Below are 17,220 nucleotides of genomic sequence, written 5' to 3'. Positions count from 1 at the left end.
AGTGTTGTTCTCCGGAAAAACCACTCCTGTGGCCGGGGCAGGTCCCGCAGGGGAGAGCGGGTAACTCACAGCCGGTCTTGCCTTGCGCCTGGGAACCACCACCCCTGCCAACCCGGGTATTTCGTCTTCCCCACAACCCACAGAAGGGCCTCTTTGAAACCTCCTTATAGGCGAGGAAACTTTGGCCCCGCGGGTGAGGGTTTAGGGCCGCACCACCTGTGTTGGCCTTAATCAGGTAGTTCCCATCCCTGATGAACTGGCAGTGGTGGCCTTCCAGCCGGACCATGAAGGGAATAGGGAGGGTTGAACTTCGGAGCTTTTCTGTTTCTAGAGGACTGAAGACCTTTTAGCAAGCAGGTGGGATAAGGGTGGAGAGTGGGGTGCCCGCCGGCCGCTGGAGGACGGCAGTGCCCTTCTCTGGCCTCCCTCACATCTGTCAAGAAAGGTGGACACAGGCCTGGCGGCCCCGGAGCCCCTTCCCAGGGAAAGCTTCGGCTGTGCGGGTCCTCCCCACCCCGGCCCAGCCCCTCCTTCTCCCAGTCCTCCGCCTGGAAGTGCTCCCGGCTCCGCCAGGCAAGATGAGACGCGGAGGCCCGGTTTCGTTTTCGGAGACCAAGTACCAGAAGGAGGCACCGACTGGCAGGAAAGGGCCTGTGGAGCAGGGGTCCCGGCGCCCCCTTACGGACTCGTGCGCCCACTGAACCCGCTGTGCGGCGGACCCCGCGCCCCAGCCCGCCCCGCCCCGGCGCCCAGGCCCGCCCCCTGCCCCGCCCGCGCCCGCGCCGCCGCGGGTCAGCGTCCCCGGCCACCCGTCCGGAGCCGCCGCGAGCCGCCGCCATGGGCCGGGCCCGGCCGGGCGAGTGCGAGCCGTCCAGCCCCGGCCCCGCCGCGCCGCCCGCGGCCCCGCCGCGCCGCACCCGCGCCCTGGCGCTGCTCGGAGCGCTCCTCGCCGCCGCCGCCGCTGCCGCCGCCGCCCGGGCCTTCGCTCGCCACGCCGAGGCCCAGGCGGCCGCGCGGCAGGTCCGAGCCGGCGGGGAGGGCGCGGCGGCCGGGAGACTCGGGTGGGCCGGGGCAGCGGTGGGGCTCGCAGAGGGACCGGGCTCCGAGGGGCGGGGGTCGGGTGGGGGCCGGAGGGCCGGGAAGGCGGCAGGGAAGTGATAGGAAAACGGGGCTCCAGGGGTCGGGCAGACTTGGAAGGACTGATGGGGGAGGTGCGAGGACTGGCCCAGTGTGAGGCAGGAGCTGGGACAGGCTGCAGGGGGACAGTGCAGACAAAGCGTAGAGCAAAGGTGGGACCCGAGCATCTGGACTGGCCGGCAGTGCTGGGACGGTGGGGAGGGGAGACCGGAGAGGACAATGGGTGGACCAAGAGGGTGACACGAGATGGGCGGGATGGGCCCAGATAGAAAGGGGGCACTTAGAGAGTGGACAGTGGATGAAGGCTCAGCGTGAAGCAGGACCAGGAGGGATGGGAAGGGGGACTGGGGCCCTGGGGCGTGCAGAGGTGGCGTTTGGACAGATGGGCTGGGAGATGGGATGAGAGAACCCAGGAGGATGTGGCGGGAGCAGCTCCCTCCGCCCGTTTGGGATGCCAGTTGGGTGTACAACTGCTCAGCCCAGCCACCTCCTCCCGAGCAGGACTCGGCGCTGAAAGCCCTGGGGACAGAAGGCCTCTTCCTCTTTTCTTCTCTGGACACTGACGGGGACATGTACCTCAGCCCCGAGGAGTTCAAGCCCATTGCTGAGAAGCTGACAGGTACCGGGAGAGGCTGGGGACTAGGCAGGAGGGAGCCGGGGCACCGCCCTGGACTTCTTGGTCTGTGTCTTCTGTGTCTGCCCTGAACAGAAGGGCTGCCTGGAGTAGGGGGAGGATGGTGCGTCCTGGCAGCCCTGGGGTTCTCCCAGCTCTGACACTTTCCGGCTGGTGGTTTGGGCGAGCTGCTTCAACATGGGCACCCACACATACTCGCACACCCAAGCCTGTTCTCCTCACGTGTGACTAAAACTAGTTAACATTCCCTGACCACCTTCTCAGGACCAGACATGGCTTTAAGCGCCTCCTGTGAGTCATCTCTTTAATCATCACAGTGCCTGTGAGACGGACACTGTCCTGATCCTCACGTGCATAGTTTAGGAGACGGAGGCGCAGGAAGGGTCTCCAGCCTGCGCAGGCTGGAAAGGTGCAGAGCCAGGATTAGGGGCCTTCTGTCTTCAGGTCCTGCACCGGCTCATTTGAAGCTTAGAGAAAAATGTCTGCAAAGTGCCCACCATGCAGTAGGTAGTCAATAGACGGGAACTATTACCATTACTGCTCAATATTAAACTGCTCGGGAGCTGTCAGATTCCTATCCCACCTTGTTACCCATTGTTGCCTGGTTGTAATCAGTGATTTTTATTGTAAAGATGAGGGGCCGAAGCATTCTAATGAATTATAAAATGCCTCTCTCACTGCTCCATCACCACCCTAACCTCTGTGTCCATATCTTGGGATGTTTCTTGAACTTATGAACTTGGGCATCTACTTGTTACCCAAATTGCCTGGTGTAAGTAGGTCAATAGATGGGAAAGACTAGAAAGAGACACGGGCTGCTCTCAGGCAGGTAAGCGCCAAAGGACCGTGATGGGCTTTCTGTGTCTCAGGATGGGTCAGGTAGGTCAGCCACGTGCTGACCCGCTGGCCTTTGGTCACTGCCGGAGGAGGAGGGTCAGATGAAAAATGCTAATTTGCTGGAGCGGTGTGTCAGTGCCTCCCAGGGGCAGTCAGTACTGTCATGAAAGCAGATGGGCAGATACACAGCTCAGCCCTGTGTGGATTTGCTTTGACTTCTTATTTTGCACACACTTCTCCGAGCAGCCACACAGCCACCTCCTTGTCCTTTTTTATGGCCAGAGAGCAAGAGTTCCCTCACGATGACGTGTTGGCCAAGCTTGCTGGGCTTGCGGGTGCTTTTAATTTTTTCACGCAAATCTTTTTCTCCATCAGGGGGAAAAGAGTCTCTCCCTCAGTTACCTCCTAGGCCACTGTGAGTGCAAAACGGGACCAAGTTTCTGGGAGAACAAAAAACAAAACCAGAGAAACACCAAATCTAAGCAGGAAGTAGAGGCAAAGAGTCCTCTCTAGTTGGTACAGTTGTGTGCGTTTAACTTTCTGCTTTATACCTTAAAAGTTTTACAAGTTGTCAGTAGTGAGCAAATTTTACTTGTAAGTCAGGAAATAAACCTTTTTATTAAAAAACCAAAGAGCCATAAAATGCTGGGCGTCATTCATAATTACCTGTGACAACAGTTACGTAATTGGATAAGCAAGCCAGCCGGTATAACGCTGCACATTCCCGTTGTTCCCTTCCCCGGAGGTTTCCAGGTTGCTGTTCTGAAATTTTGTTGCCTTGACTTACAAATGCAGAGGTAGCCATGGTTCTTAAGAACAGGGCTTTGCATCAGGAGCCACTGGGGAGTGTTCATCGGGAGCACGTTTTCCAGATTCTAGCCCCTGAAGACTCTGACTCAGTAGGTCTGAGGGGGGTCCTGGGCATCGGTAGTTTAAAAAGGCATCCTGGTGATTCTGATGCTTCCTGGTTAAGAATGCACCCATTTTAATGCACCCATTCAGTCTGTCAGTCCAGCCTGTCAACAAATGCCAGGCGTGGTCTCTACCAGCAAGAGAGCAGTTGTAACAGGACCCACCCATGCTTCGTCCCATTATCTGTGTCGTGGGACCCTGCCCTGCTGTTAGGCACCCCTTCTGCAGTAGGCATCATGCCTCCCTTAAAGCCTTCATCGTGACTCCCTCCACCCTTGAAAGACTACAGACTTGGCAGGTCTCTGAGCAGGAAGAGATCTGACAAATCAAGTTCAGCCACTGCCAGTCCAGCCCCTCGTACTGATGGGGAAATGGGCCACCCAGGAAACAGGGAGAAGCAGGTGTCCTCACTTCTGGACCAGTGCTCTTTCTGGGACACCAAAGATGACCTGATTCCACGTCCCCTGACCTCTCTGAGCAGCCTTTGCTCTCCATGAGACCCTCATGACGGGACAGGCACGGGAGCATGGGCTCCATCTCTAATGTGGGAAAACCGGAGAGGATGAGTGATTTGCCCCAAATTGTCCAGGAAATGGAGCCAACCTCACCCCCGAGCTGGGCTGAGGGAAGGGGAACAGTGAGAATGGCCTTTCTGCAGCCAGCCTGGCCTGGTGGAAAGAGCACACATTAGAGTCAGAATTAGGTTTGAGCCCTAGCCCTGTGGATCCCCAACCATGAAACCACCGGTAATAGCAATACAGCTGACATTTATTACGGGTTTACTCTGTACCAGGCCTGGATTATCTCATTTAATCCTCATAACAAGCCACTGGGCCGACCATCACACAAGCTGGTGAGGAGTGGGGCTAGGATTTGAACCCAGGTCGTCTGGTTCCTAAGCCTTTGAGGAAACTTTTGAGATCTTAATGCCCCCGCAAGAAGGTTGTGGTTGATCGTAGGTTTAGAGTAAAACAGGCCTGGATTTGAATCCTGATTCACACACTACCTAGCTGTGTGTCCTTGGGGAAGTGACTTCACCTCTCTGAGCCCCCAGTTTCTCATTTGTAAAATGGAATTGATAATACTGCCTTCACAGGGTTACTGTGAAACTAAAATGTGATATACATTGGAGAAAATGTGTATGTGTGATATACCATGTGGTATACATATATACACATTATATATCATACATATACAATTTGTGTATGTCTGATAAACAATGTGATCTATATTGTTACTTTGTTGATTGTTACCTGTTACAGCCCCACCCCCACCCCCATCCCTGCCAGGCCCGGCTCCCTTAATCACTGGCCAGTGTGGACATCCTGAGAGAAGTGAGGCCCTGCCATCTAAGGCAGGACCCCTCTCCAGCGACCTGTATCTCACAGGGTCAACTCCTTCGGCCAGCTATGAGGAGGAGGATCTGCCCCCTGACCCCAGCGAGGAGACACTCACCATAGAAGCCCGTTTCCAGCCTCTGCTGCCAGAGTCCATGACCAAGAGCAAAGATGGGTTCCTAGGGGTAAGTTGGGGCAGGGGGTCCCCCACAGGCGGAACCAGAGACAGAGGGACCATCTGTGTGCGCTCACCTCCTGAGAATGGGTCTGTGCTCTGCTCATCTTTCCTTCTTTCTGTCTTTCCTCCCATCTTTTATCAGCACCCTCTGTGCACCCAGTGCGCCAGGCCCTGGGGGTCCAGAAGTGGGTGCGATGCTGTCCCTGCTGTCCAGGCACACAGTCTGGTAGGGGAGGTAGGAGGGATAGGCATGAGCCTCTGACCCAGAGTGGGGATCTGGGTGGCCTCCTGGAGGGAATGACATTTGACAGTGACTGCAGGGGACGAGGCCTCAGCCCGCTGTCAGCAGGGGTGGGAGAAGGATCCGGCTGGAGGAAACAGCAAGTGCAGAGACCGAGCGGATGCAGCCGCAGCCCTTGTAATCATTACTTGCTGCAAGTCAGTCTTTCCCCCCAGGCTGTGAGTTTCCTCAGGGCAAGGCCGGTGACTCACACATTTGTGCCTCCCCAGGCCCCTAGCACAGTGCCTGGAGCCTGACAGGTGCTCCATTGAGCCCCGATGAACCCGGACCTGAGGTTCAACCCCTGGCAACGGCTGTAGGGTGGGGATGACCCTGACAGTGCCATCCTAACCCGCCCTGTGGTTAGGACCCGAGGCCCTGTGGACAGGGTCTCAATCCCTCCCAGGCCCTGCCAGCCTTTCCCGCTGTCTCCCCTGCGCTCTCCTCTCAGCTTTGCGCTACTCCAGATGTCCGGGCTTTCTTCCAGCTGAGAGCCTTCTCATATGCTGGTCCCTCAGCCAGGAACAACCTTCCCTCTTTGCCTCACTCACAGCCCCTCAGCTTTTACAGCTCAGCTGAACTGTCATTTCAGCAGGAGATGCCAGGCAGGCCACTGAGGGCAGAGAGAAGGGGTGGCTGGACCCAGGGCACGGGGGACACGTGCGGGGGCATCCTGGTCAGTGGGGCTGGAAGAGAAGTTGCCAGATGGCAAAGGGCCTCAGCTGCCTAACTTTGGCCTCCGTTCTGCAGCAGCAAAATACCATAGCAGATTTTGAAAGAGGAGAATTCTCTCATCAGATCTGGGCTCTCCAAACTGGCAGCTGGGGAGAAAAGGGAGGCAAGAAGACCAGTTCCCAGGAGGGAGGGGGAGACAGGTGGGGGGAGGCCATGGTGATGGAGAGGAAAGGCAGCCCGGAGGATGCTGGGAAAGGAAGAAAGGTAGGGTGTGGCTACTAATGGAAAGGGAGGGAGGGGGAGTTGAGGTGACTCGGGCTTCTGGCTGGTGGCCAGGTGCATGGGGCCCATTGCCCGATGGGGGTTGGAGGTCTGGTAGGGAGGGTATGAGGTCAGTTTGGACTGTTGAAGTTGAGTTCCCTGAGAGATGTCCAGGGGGAGAGTCCAGTAAGATCTGGGTGGAGAAAGGCCCGGCATTGATGGGCTGAAGTGATGTCTGAGCAGATGAGTCCCTCCTACAGGGCAGAGAGAACAGGGTGGGGCAGGTGCAGGGGGCCCACCTGCACGTACAGGGGAGATGGGTCCGGAGCAGCACCCCAGCCCTGCGTCCCTAGCTCAGCCCCCTATTGTGGGCCGCTCCGCTAGGAGCTTGCCAGCCTGTGAACAGGACGCAGCAGGCGGGCAGGCTCTGCCTGGCCCCGCAAGCCAGCCCCGCTTTGAGAACTTGCCTGTGAAACCCCTCTCCTCCCACCTCAGCTTCCCACTGAGCCCGGGTTCCATCACCAGGGAGGTCAAAGGTGGGGCAGCTCCCTGGTGGCTGAGCACCCTGAGGGGTGCCAGGCACTCACTGTCCTGGCGGCCACTGATGGTGGCCCAGAAAGGCAGGGAGGAGCTACTGAAGGTGCAGCTTTGACCAGGGGACCTGCATGCCCCAAGGTTCCGCCTCTGCTCCAGGCAGATGTGCAGAGAGGCCTGCAGAGCGTCTGACCCTCATTCTCTCCCACCCTTCAGCTCAGCAGCTAGCAGTGGGGTGGATTACTGATGAGGAAATGGCTCAGGGAAGGCCTTTTGCCAGGGGTGCCCAGCCAGCGTGGCCCAGGCTATAATTGAAGCAGGGTGCTCTCTGGGGGTGCCCTTCCTTCCCCTTCTCTGTGGTCTCATCCTGCTCTTGGCCCTAGAGGTTTCACCCAAAGGTGGCTGCCACCTCCCTCCGCAGACTTAACTCCAAACCTAAACTCTGACTCGTCAGCAGGACATTAGCTGCAGGGAGGAGACTTGGTGGGGGGATTAGAGAGCAGAAAGCAAGGCCAGTGGGCGGGGAGAAGAAGCCCAGGGCAGGGCAGGGCACCCAGGGTTGGTCTGCTGGCAGACCAGACAAGAGGCAGGCAGGACTCTGTGAGGCCCGGGACCTGGGCTTGGAGAGGGAGGGAAGAGGCCGTGAGAAGCCCCCTCACAGAGTCCCCTGTTCCAGTCCTGGGGGGCCCCTCCAGCTGCCTCTGCTCCCCTGCCCTCGAGCGAGCTGTTCCGGCCTGGGCTGGACCTGAGGGGCCGCAGGGGCACGGCTTCTCTGGGCAAGGGGCCGGGGAAGGTGAGATGAGCCTCAGCTCTGGCAGGAGAGTGCCAGGCTCGTGGCCGTGAGCAGGCAGGAGCCTCCCGGGTCCCTCTGCTTCCTGGGCTTGTGGGTTGGCTCAGGGCTCGAGGAGACCTCCGCACACGCCTGGGACGTTCTCAGTGCCCCAGAGCTTCGACTTTCCTCTGCCCCAGGTCTCCCGCCTGGCCCTGTCCGGCCTCCGCAACTGGACAACCGCAGCCTCGCCAAGCGCGGTGTTTGCCGCCCGCCACTTCCGGCCCTTTCTTCCCCCTCGGGGCCACGCGGAGCTAGGCGAGCCCTGGTGGATCATCCCCAGTGAGCTGAGCGTCTTCACCGGCTATCTGTCCAACAACCGCTTCTACCCACCGCCCCCCAAGGGCAAGGAGGTGAGGGTAGCCCGTGGCAAGCCCCGGGGCCCTGCCCCCCAGCCCCAGCACGGCCCCTCCCCATCGGCAGCTGGACCCCCGGGGCCACGCCTACCCCACCTGCTCTCTGGCCTGCCTCTGGCCCCGCCCCCACCTGGGCCCCAGGTCCAGAGCTGACCCTCACCCAGGGGAGCTGGGCCCAGCAAGCCAGCCCAGGTCCCACTGCCCTCCCCCCAGGTCATCATCCACCGGCTCCTGAGCATGTTCCACCCTCGGCCCTTCGTGAAGACCCGCTTTGCCCCTCAGGGGGCCGTCGCCTGCCTGACCGCCACCAGCGACTTCTACTACACCGTGATGTTCCGGTGAGGGGTCCTGGCAGCCCCATCCTTGCCTCCCACCTGGGCCTGGGACTCCAGGGAAGCACAGATGGGTTGAGCACCAGGAGGCAGGGCCTGACTCAAAGCCCCCAGCTCCACCACTTACCACCCTGTGGTCCCGGGCAAGCAGCCTTGGCTCTCTGAGCCTCACTTTCTTCATTGTGCATCAGGGCGGTGGTGACTTCCTCCAGGAGGAAGAGAAAAGGTGTTGAATGTGCTTAGCATGGGGTTGTTGGCCATGATTGTCATCCACACAGAAGGGGGTGCGTAAGAGCTGTGACACCAGGCCACACACGCCCTGGAGGGCTCAGAGGAGACTTGGGCAAGGCTTCCGGGGAAGGCAGCACGTGAACTGGGCCCTGAAGGATGGGCAGCACTTGGAGGGCGTCCCTTCTGCCTGCCCCACACACGTCTTCCTCCCCCGTCCAGCCCTTTGCCCTGCACAGAGTCTGGCCAAGAGTTCCAGGCTTTGGGGCAGAAGTGAGAGGGCAGGTGGGCAGGCTCTGCTCAGCAGGGAACCTGCTCCCAGCCGGGCCCTTTCCCTCCAGCATCCACGCGGAGTTCCAGCTCAGCGAGCCGCCCGACTTCCCCTTCTGGTTCTCACCCGGCCAGTTCACGGGCCACATCATCCTCTCCAAAGACGCCACCCACGTCCGTGACTTCCGGCTCTTCGTGCCCAACCACAGGTGAGAGCCTTGGCCCCGGCCCCGGCACCCTGCTCCTGTTTGCCCCCCACCAGCTCCAGGAGCTCAGATGCAGGGGCCCAGAGGCCCCCGCAGTCTCTCCCCAGAGCTACTTCTCTTGGGAGGGGCCTAGAGCTGACCCAGGAGGAGGTAGCTTGAGGTGGGCTGAAGGGGGTCATTCCATCGTCTGATAGGTGCGTCCCAGGTGCTCTGTGGGCCTGGCCTCCCAGCTCAGTGCTGGGACCCAACGCAGCGGCCGACAGCCCCTCCCTGAAGATGGAACTGCCCCCCACACCCGCCCCATACTGTTGACAGACCTCCAACAGACCCGTAACCACAGCCTGCTCACGCCACCCTAGGCGAAGGCCAGCAGGTGGGGAGGGACCCAGCTGGTCAGGGTCCAGGAAGGCCTCCCAAAGGAAGGGACGTCTATGCAGCGACCTGGGGGCTGAGGAAAGTTTAGCCAGGCAGAGGGAAGGGCACATACAAAGGCCTAAGCAGCAGGCCCTCCACGCCTGCAGTTGCTACCACAGACCCTGGGGGGCCAGGGGGCGGCTCCTGGGAGGGCTCAATGCCAGTCACCTGCCTGCTTGCCTGCCTGACCGCTCAGGGGCGGCCTCTTGGCAGGGAAGCAGGGGACGCAGAGAGTCTTTCCAGATTCCTCCCTGATAGCACGCAGCCGCTTAGTGAACCTGAGTGACTCTGTGCAGGGACAAGACCTGGGCTGAGAGATGAGGGGCCCAGAGCGAAGTCTCAGCCGTGGCACCCGTGGCTGTGGGCAAGGCCCTGGACCCCTCCAGGCCTCAGTTTCCTCATCTGCTAGATGGGAGGCTGGCTCCTGGCCAGGAGTGAGGGGGTCATTGGGACAGCCTGGGAAGAGAAAGTTGCCCCCAGGACCAGGAGCGGTTTCCTCTCAGTCCCCCGAGGGAGGGAGCATCCTGGGCCCACGGGGAAAATGAGGAGGAAGGACGAGCTCTCCTCCTCCTTCCTCGCTCATCGGGCAAGCCCCTGTGCTGCAGGGGCTCAGCCCAGGGTTGGAGGTGGGGTCCTGGACTGAATGAAACAGAAGGAGGGGGCAACTGCTCCTGGGCCTGTGTCTCAGGCCTAGACCACGAGACCGCTGACCGGCTCTGAGGGCACCCAGCTCACCCTGACTGCTTCACCTGCCCAAGGTGGTTGGTTGTCTGTCCTGGGGCGCCCCCATGTGGCGGATCTGCAGGTTGCACATGCTCAGGCCAGACTTCCCGCTGGGGGAGGCACTGATGAGTGCTGCCTCAAAGAGTCATGGATCGTGGACAGTGCATGAGCCATGGGTATGGAAGCCCTTCGTGAACTGTAAAGGGCTGGGCCAGTGGAGGGTGGTATGGTCACAGTGCCTTCCAAAGAGGCGGCCTGGGGAGAGGAAAGGGCCCAGGCTCTGCCGTCAGAACTTCAGTGGCTCTGGGACCTTGGGTTCACCCTGCCAAGTCTCAGCATCCTCATCTATAAAATAGGGTCAGCTGCATGCTTTCAGTGAGATAAAGTCCGACATCTGGTTAATGGGCCTTGATGACGGTGGTGTTCTGCCCTGGCCACCCTCTCGCCTGTCCCCAGGTCTCTGAATGTGGACATGGAGTGGCTGTACGGGGCCAGCGAGAGCAGCAACATGGAGGTGGACATCGGCTACATACCCCAGGTGAGTGCACAGGGGGTCCCTACCCAGGTAGGAAGGTGGGGCTCAGCCTGGCTGCAGGGAGGCCCAGCTGGCTAGGAGCCTTGGGGCAGTGAAAGACAGAGTTCCTGCAGGCTGAAGCCACTGTCCCCAAAGCAGGATCCTAGGAAGCCACCTGTTCTTCCTAGCCAGCATCTGCCATGGGTCCTCAGATGGCTTCACACTGGCTGGACACTGGCTCTGTCCTGGACTCACTGCACAGCCTTGACCAGGCCCTTCCCTTCCCTGGGCCTGTCTCCCCACCTCTGCAATGAGTGGCGTATCTTTGAGGGTCTCTCGGGGCCCCTGGAGGACTCAGGCCCCTCGCTGAGACGTCCCTCAGTGACATCATCCCTCACTGACCTCTGGCCTAGATGGAGCTGGAGGCCACGGGCCCCTCAGTGCCCTCTGTGATCCTGGACGAGGATGGCAACATGATCGACAGCCGCCTGCCCTCAGGGGAGCCCCTCCAGTTTGTGTTTGAGGAGATCATGTGGCAGCAGGAGCTGAGCTGGGAGGAGGCCGCCCGGCGCCTGGAGGTGGCCATGTACCCCTTCAAGAAGGTGAGGCCAGACGGGGTAAGGGGCGGGGTTGGGATCCCTGGGGCTGGGTCCGGAGCTGTGGGAGCAGCGGGTGGGCACTGGGCGTGGGATGCCGTGCAGGGCTTGCTGCTGAGGCTGCCTCCCTGTGGGGCCCAGCCTGGGCCGGGGAGCCTCCCCTTTGCCCTTTAGAACTTGGAGGAGGCATCCCCTGGCTCAGCATCACCCCTTCACACAAACACACAGACACACACAGACACACACTGCAAACATACATGCATATGTACACACACACGTATATACACTACAGACACACACTACATGCACATCACACACTCAGCCCCTGAATGGGACCCTGGCGGCACACGATAGCTTCTCTCTGTCTCGACTTGGCCCCAGGTCACCTACCTGCCGTTCACCAAGGCCTTTGAGCGAGCCAAGGCCGAGAACAAGCTGGTGCACTCAGTCCTGCTGTGGGGGGCCCTGGACGACCAGTCCTGCTGAGGTGAGGGAGACCCTTCCAGTCTGAGGGGAGAAAGGGAGACAGACTTCACACCTTGTGGGTGCAGGAGGCCCTGAGACCAATGGCGCTCTCCTGTGTCAGTATGAGGGACTCAGGGATGACATGGGGTGGGGTGTGGGGTGAGGGCTCGCAGGCTTCTGCGCTAAGCCCAGAGGAAGCTGCTGGACACAATAGAAAGAGCCCAGCTCAGCCATTTTCAGCCTGGAGACCTTGGCCAAGTAACTCCTTCCCTGAGCCTCAGTTTTCTCAGCAGTAAGAGGGTAATGTACTTACCTCCCAGAGTTGTGAAAACAGACGTGAAAGTGCCTGTACTCTGTGCAGTGTTTCACACGAGTGAGAGAAGGTAGTGCCAGAGCCTGGGCTGCATTCACTTATTCAGAAAATTCAACGAAGACCCACTGGTGCAAAGTTCTTTGGGTGCCTGACATTGGGTACAAAGATGAGCAAACAATGGCCCTGCCCACATGCAGCCAATCGACAAACATCCTGGGCACCTCCCGTGCCGAGCCATAGGCTAGGTGTTGGGCACCTTGCACTGAGGAAGTCAGAATCAGCCCCAGTTCTCAGGGAGCACACAGTGTGTGCAGAAGGCAGACGGTGAATGAACAAGTACAAGCGTGGTGAATTTACACAAGGCATGGTCCTGAGTGGCACGAGAGTGTGTAACGGGGGGTGGCGGGGTCAGGGGAGGCTTCTTTAGAGAAAGTGACATATAACCTGAGACTAAGAAGGATGAGGAGGATGAGTTTTCCAAGTGACAGAGGGAGTGTTTTAGGTAGAGGAATTGTCTGTGCGAAGGCCCTGGGCCACAGGTTAGTGGATTTAAGAAGCTGTCACTGTCGAGAAGCCCCTGGGCCAGGCAGGCCCCCAGCCAAGTCTCAGCCCAGGATGCCAGTATGTTACTGAAGTTAGTTACAGCTGCCATTTATTCCTCGCCTCCTCTGTGGTAGATGCTTTGAATCTGTTTTTTCACCTGGCTGCACTGACCGTTCTACAGTTGATGAGGTTTACTGCTGGTAGAAAACCCAGTGAGACATGCAGGGTGCCTCACCCACCTGGCCTTCCCTCTCCCGGAACAGGCTCAGGGCGGACTCTCCGGGAAACTGTCCTGGAAAGTTCGCCCATCCTCACCCTCCTCAACGAGAGCTTCATCAGCACCTGGTCCCTAGTGAAGGAACTGGAGGACCTGCAGGTGAGTGGCAGGCGGGCAGGAAGAGCCCCATGGCAGCCCCTGGGACAGTGCTGGGAGCCGAGGTGTCAGGAGTGTGCCCAACTGTCCCCATAGAACAACCAGGAGAACCCATCCCACCAGAAGCTGGCCAGCCTGCACCTGGAGAAGTACAGCTTCCCCGTGGAGATGATGATCTGCCTGCCCAATGGCACCGTGGTAGGTCCCCCACCACTCATCCCTGGCCCCGGGCCAGGCACCACGGGGCAGAGGAAGTGGCAAACAAGGGGCACGGCTTACAGACCTCATCAGGCTCCAGGTCTGGCTCTACCACTTCCTGGCTGGTGTCTTAGCCAGTCCGAGCCTCAGTTATCCCCTGATGTCCCCTCGGCCTGCCTCGTGCAGGTGTCGGGACGCTCCCTCAGAAAGGGAACCTCAACAGCACTTTGGGCACCTGGCAGCAGTGGGCATGGTCTAGCAGCAGAGCGGACAGGAACGTGACCTGGAAGGGAAGGCTCACCTCAGACCATTGCAGCCAGTCCTGGGATGGAAGGGAGGGAGGGACGGACAGGCCTCGTGACAGGCAGAGAGGACCTGGGGACGCCCCAGGCTGAGCCAGGCTTCAAGACCCTCTCTCTCCCTAAGGGCCCCTTACACAGCATTCACATCGTTGCGTTGGGTTCTCACGGGAGCTTTGGGAGATAGATGAGCACGAATGCTGATCTCACAAACAAGGAAACTGAGGCTCAGAAAGGTTCAGAGACTTGGCAAAAACTGCATAATTAAGAAGTACAGCTGCCGGGAATTCCCTGCGGTCCAGCAGTTAAGACTTGGCGCCTTCACTGCTGCGGGCCTGGGTTCAGTCCCTGGTGGGGGAATTAAGATTCCACAAGCCGTGTAGCGCAGCCAAAAAAAAAAAAAGAAAGAAAGAAAGAAAAAAAAAGAAATGGAGCTGACTTTCCAAACAGGCGCCCGCCTGTGAGCCTCAGCGTCACCCGCTCTTCTGAGCAGAGCTGCCCCTTATCCTTTAAGTCCCAAGGGGTGGTCAGTGTGGGACTGAGGGATGGAAGCGGTGGGGAGCAGTGCAGGAGCAAGAGCTGGGGCTGGCCTGGAATGGGGGCGTCCGGTGAGGGCTTGGTGGCGAGGAGGAGGGTGCCAGCCAAGGGCCTTCTGTCTGAAGTTCAGAAGAGGAAAGGTCCGGGGGAGCCGGCCAGCTCGCACCCGTCCACAGGCGCCCATTGTGGTGGACTTGGCCCAGCCAGGGGTGGCGAAGCTGGGCGGACAGGACTCTGCCTGGGCTGCGGGTGGCCTGTGCTCTCCCACCCGCTCGATTTGTTTGTTCGTTTACCGGGCACCTGCCCTTAAGGTGCCCCTACCTGGAACGGGAGGCAGATGGGGACACAGGCGTGTGGGCGTTTCGACAGAAGTGAGTGCGGAGTTCAGGGCTTCTGGGAACAGAGGAGAGAGGTCATGGGGCGCGGAGGCAGGGTAGGGAAAGGTGATGCCGGAAGGCATTAGGTTTCACCTGGTGGGCGAAGTGTGGAGCCCTGGAGTCAGAGGGCCCTGTGAGCAGAGGAGGAGGGGGAACGGGTAGCCCCTGCCGTCCGCCATCAGCCTCAGCGAGAACAGTTGAGGCCGCGGGGGCACTGAGCCCGGCTGGGCCCCCGCTCTCCTCACCCCACCCTTCTCCCAGGTCCACCACATCAACGCCAACTACTTCTTGGACATCACCTCTGTGAAGCCTGAGGACATCGAGAACAATGTCTTCAGCTTCTCATCCACCTTTGAAGACCCGTCCACAGCCACCTACATGCAGTTCCTGAAGGAGGGCCTCCGGCGCGGCCTGCCCCTCCTCCAGGCCTAGTGCGCCTGCTGGGCAGTGAAAAGCCTACTGGACGGGGAGCTGGACAGGCCCCTCTGCCCCGGAGCCAGAGCAGCCCTCGCACAGTTCACCTTCCACCTCTCAGGCTGCCCGTGGGGTGCGGCCATCCGAGCTTTGCCTCAGTGAAGGGGGGACAGGGGGTCCTTGGCTGACCAGGTGGATGAACCTCGAGCTCCAGCTGCCACCATCAGCCTTTTACTACCCACCTGGCTCCGGAAGCCGCTTGGGACCCCAGAAGAGGGCCCGGGGTCATCTCCCTGGACCTCACTCACTCAGGCACATAGTCCCGGCCCTTGCAGGGCGAGTAGTAGGGAAGAGTGGGTGCTAGGAAGACAGGGCCACCCCTCTCCTTACCTTCACCCCATCCCAAAGGAAACATCAAGAAGCCCTGGCCTGAGGGTGTGGGCAGGCTGCCAGGGAAGCGCTCCTGTTTCTCCGGCGCCTTCTTCCTCGCATAGCCCTGACCTCCTGTGCTTGGTGTCCCCAGTGGAGTCAGTCTCAGCTGGAGACAGCCTTCTGGAAGCTCTGGGTAGGACCCTCCTTCAGAAGCGGAAATCGTACTGTACCCCTGCTGCTCCCCAGACCACTCAATCCAGCCTAACAAGAGGACCCCCCCGCCTATTTCAGGACTTACTGGAAGCCAGCTCTCTAGGGAGGTTTACCACGAAGTAAGCTTCTGCCCTTGGCAAGGAGTCCGCTGAGGCCCAGGGCCATGGCACCCCTACCGCCTACCCCAGCACAGGCCACGGCAGGACTGCAGGAGCCAGCGTCCCTGTAACACCTCCTGCCCCTCAGACCTCCGCTCCACGGAAGTGTATCCCAGTCAGAGAACACAGCGTCCCCCAGAGCTGGCACTGTCCCAGCCATCAGGCAGCCCAGACCAGCCCGTCCACCACTGGGTGGCCACTGACTCTCCTTGGCCTCTCTTAGGGCCTTGGTCCACATCCTGAGCCACTGACCACGGCCAGTCTCTTTTTTATACACGCAGGAAAAGTGTTTTTATGTGAACTTTCTCACAGTTTATATGTATTTTTGATAGCCCCGGCACTGAGGAGAAAGGAGGGGGCAGTGGTACCCCCCAGCAACTGCCCCATGATGGCTGGATCTGAAAGCCTAGGTGGATCCAGCTTGATGTCTTTGCAGTTGCTGCTGTGGGAAGAAACACCCCTCTCTTCCTTCTCCTCTTCCAACTGTTTAAAAATAGTCCTCAGAGGGTCAGTATACCCCCTGCTCTATCCTTGTCCTCTGCTCAGGCCCGTGAGGGGCCCTTGGGCTTTCCTAAAGCCCCCTCCGCCGCCCACCCCTGCCCTCGCTTATGCCCCCTCCGCCACCCCACAGGGGGACTCCCTCCTGATCCTGGAAGAGGAAGGCAGGCAAACATTTCCTCAGATGCGCTCCCAGGCCTCCCACCTGTCACTGGAGCTTCCACACTGAGTCTTCCTCACAGACTGTCATGTTCTCAGTGTTGTATCAAGTATCGTAATAATGGCCAGTTACCAAGAGCTTTCTCTACCTAAAGCACTTGGTTAAGGTCACGTGCATTTCCTCATTTAATCCTCACAACAGACGTGAGGCAGATATTAACCATTCCCATTTTGCAGATGAAGGAATTGGGTCTCAGGAAAGTGAAGTGACTTGCCCGAGGTCACTCAGTGGGAGGGTTGAGATTCAGCCTGTGTCTTGATGTTGGAGTGTTTTGTCTTGCACTACACATGCCATCCCCCACCCCGTCCCCTCTCTCCCGTGTCTGTTTTCACTGAGGTGAGAAACAAAGCCTTTCAAACCAGAATGTCTTATTCCTCTCTGTTCTCCAGAGCAAATGAGGCGTGAGCCAACAAGCTCAGCCCAGTTCTTTGTGTCCCTTCTGGAAGGCGGTGCTTCCATGCGGCTTACAGGGAGGGAGGGCACCGAGCCTGTCTCAGTGCTTCCAGGCACGGGTGGCAGTAGCCCGTCCCATGAGCCACCCAGTGTCAGCAGGCTCAGCCCTCCCACCTAGCAGGCTTTTCCCCTCACTCTGGTCTGGGAAGGCCGGCAGCGTGATGAGCGACCCGTACCCTGTGAAAGGCGAAGCATGCTTGGGCTTTCTGCATCCTCACCTGATGCCTCTGCCTCACCCCCCACCTGAGCCCTGAGGCTCATGGTGGGGGAGGGCCCCAGCTGCCCTCTTTTGTCACCCCTCTGCCACTTCCCTCCCCTGTCCCCAGTGTGTCCTATAATAAAATTGGAGATTAGGGTGGTTCTAAGTGCCTTTCCTTTGAGCTGGATGTTCAGTTCTGTCCTCGGTCTCATTCCTCTGCCGGGATTGGCTTGGCAGGTGGGCAAGGGAGCATGGCTGGAATGCCTTTGGGGACTATCTTATTTGTCACCAGAAGGCTTGAGTGATTTGCTTAAAATAAATTTGTGATAGACCTA

At 59.4% G+C, this 17,220-nt stretch overlaps 1 protein-coding gene across 1 annotated transcript; it reads left to right on the top strand.

Annotated features, from left to right (window-relative positions):
* Positions 1–1,435: 1,435 nt before the first annotated feature.
* SELENON (selenoprotein N) lies at positions 1,436–17,135 on the top strand (the record flags this gene model as incomplete). The annotated part of the gene is given in 12 exon segments (XM_082676793.1): positions 1,436–1,457; positions 1,460–1,756; positions 4,909–5,042; positions 7,755–7,967; positions 8,184–8,308; positions 8,872–9,009; positions 10,600–10,681; positions 11,071–11,259; positions 11,635–11,740; positions 12,838–12,950; positions 13,044–13,145; positions 14,620–17,135. Coding segments are annotated over 12 exon segments (1,692 nt in total). The 3' UTR covers positions 14,791–17,135.
* Positions 17,136–17,220: the final 85 nt, after the last annotated feature.

The sequence above is a fragment of the Grampus griseus genome (assembly GCF_964374135.1).
Source record: "Grampus griseus genome assembly, chromosome: 1".
Lineage (NCBI taxonomy): Eukaryota > Metazoa > Chordata > Mammalia > Artiodactyla > Delphinidae > Grampus > Grampus griseus.
Note: the sequence above shows the minus strand (reverse complement) of the source record. Positions and strands in the feature narration are given on the sequence as shown.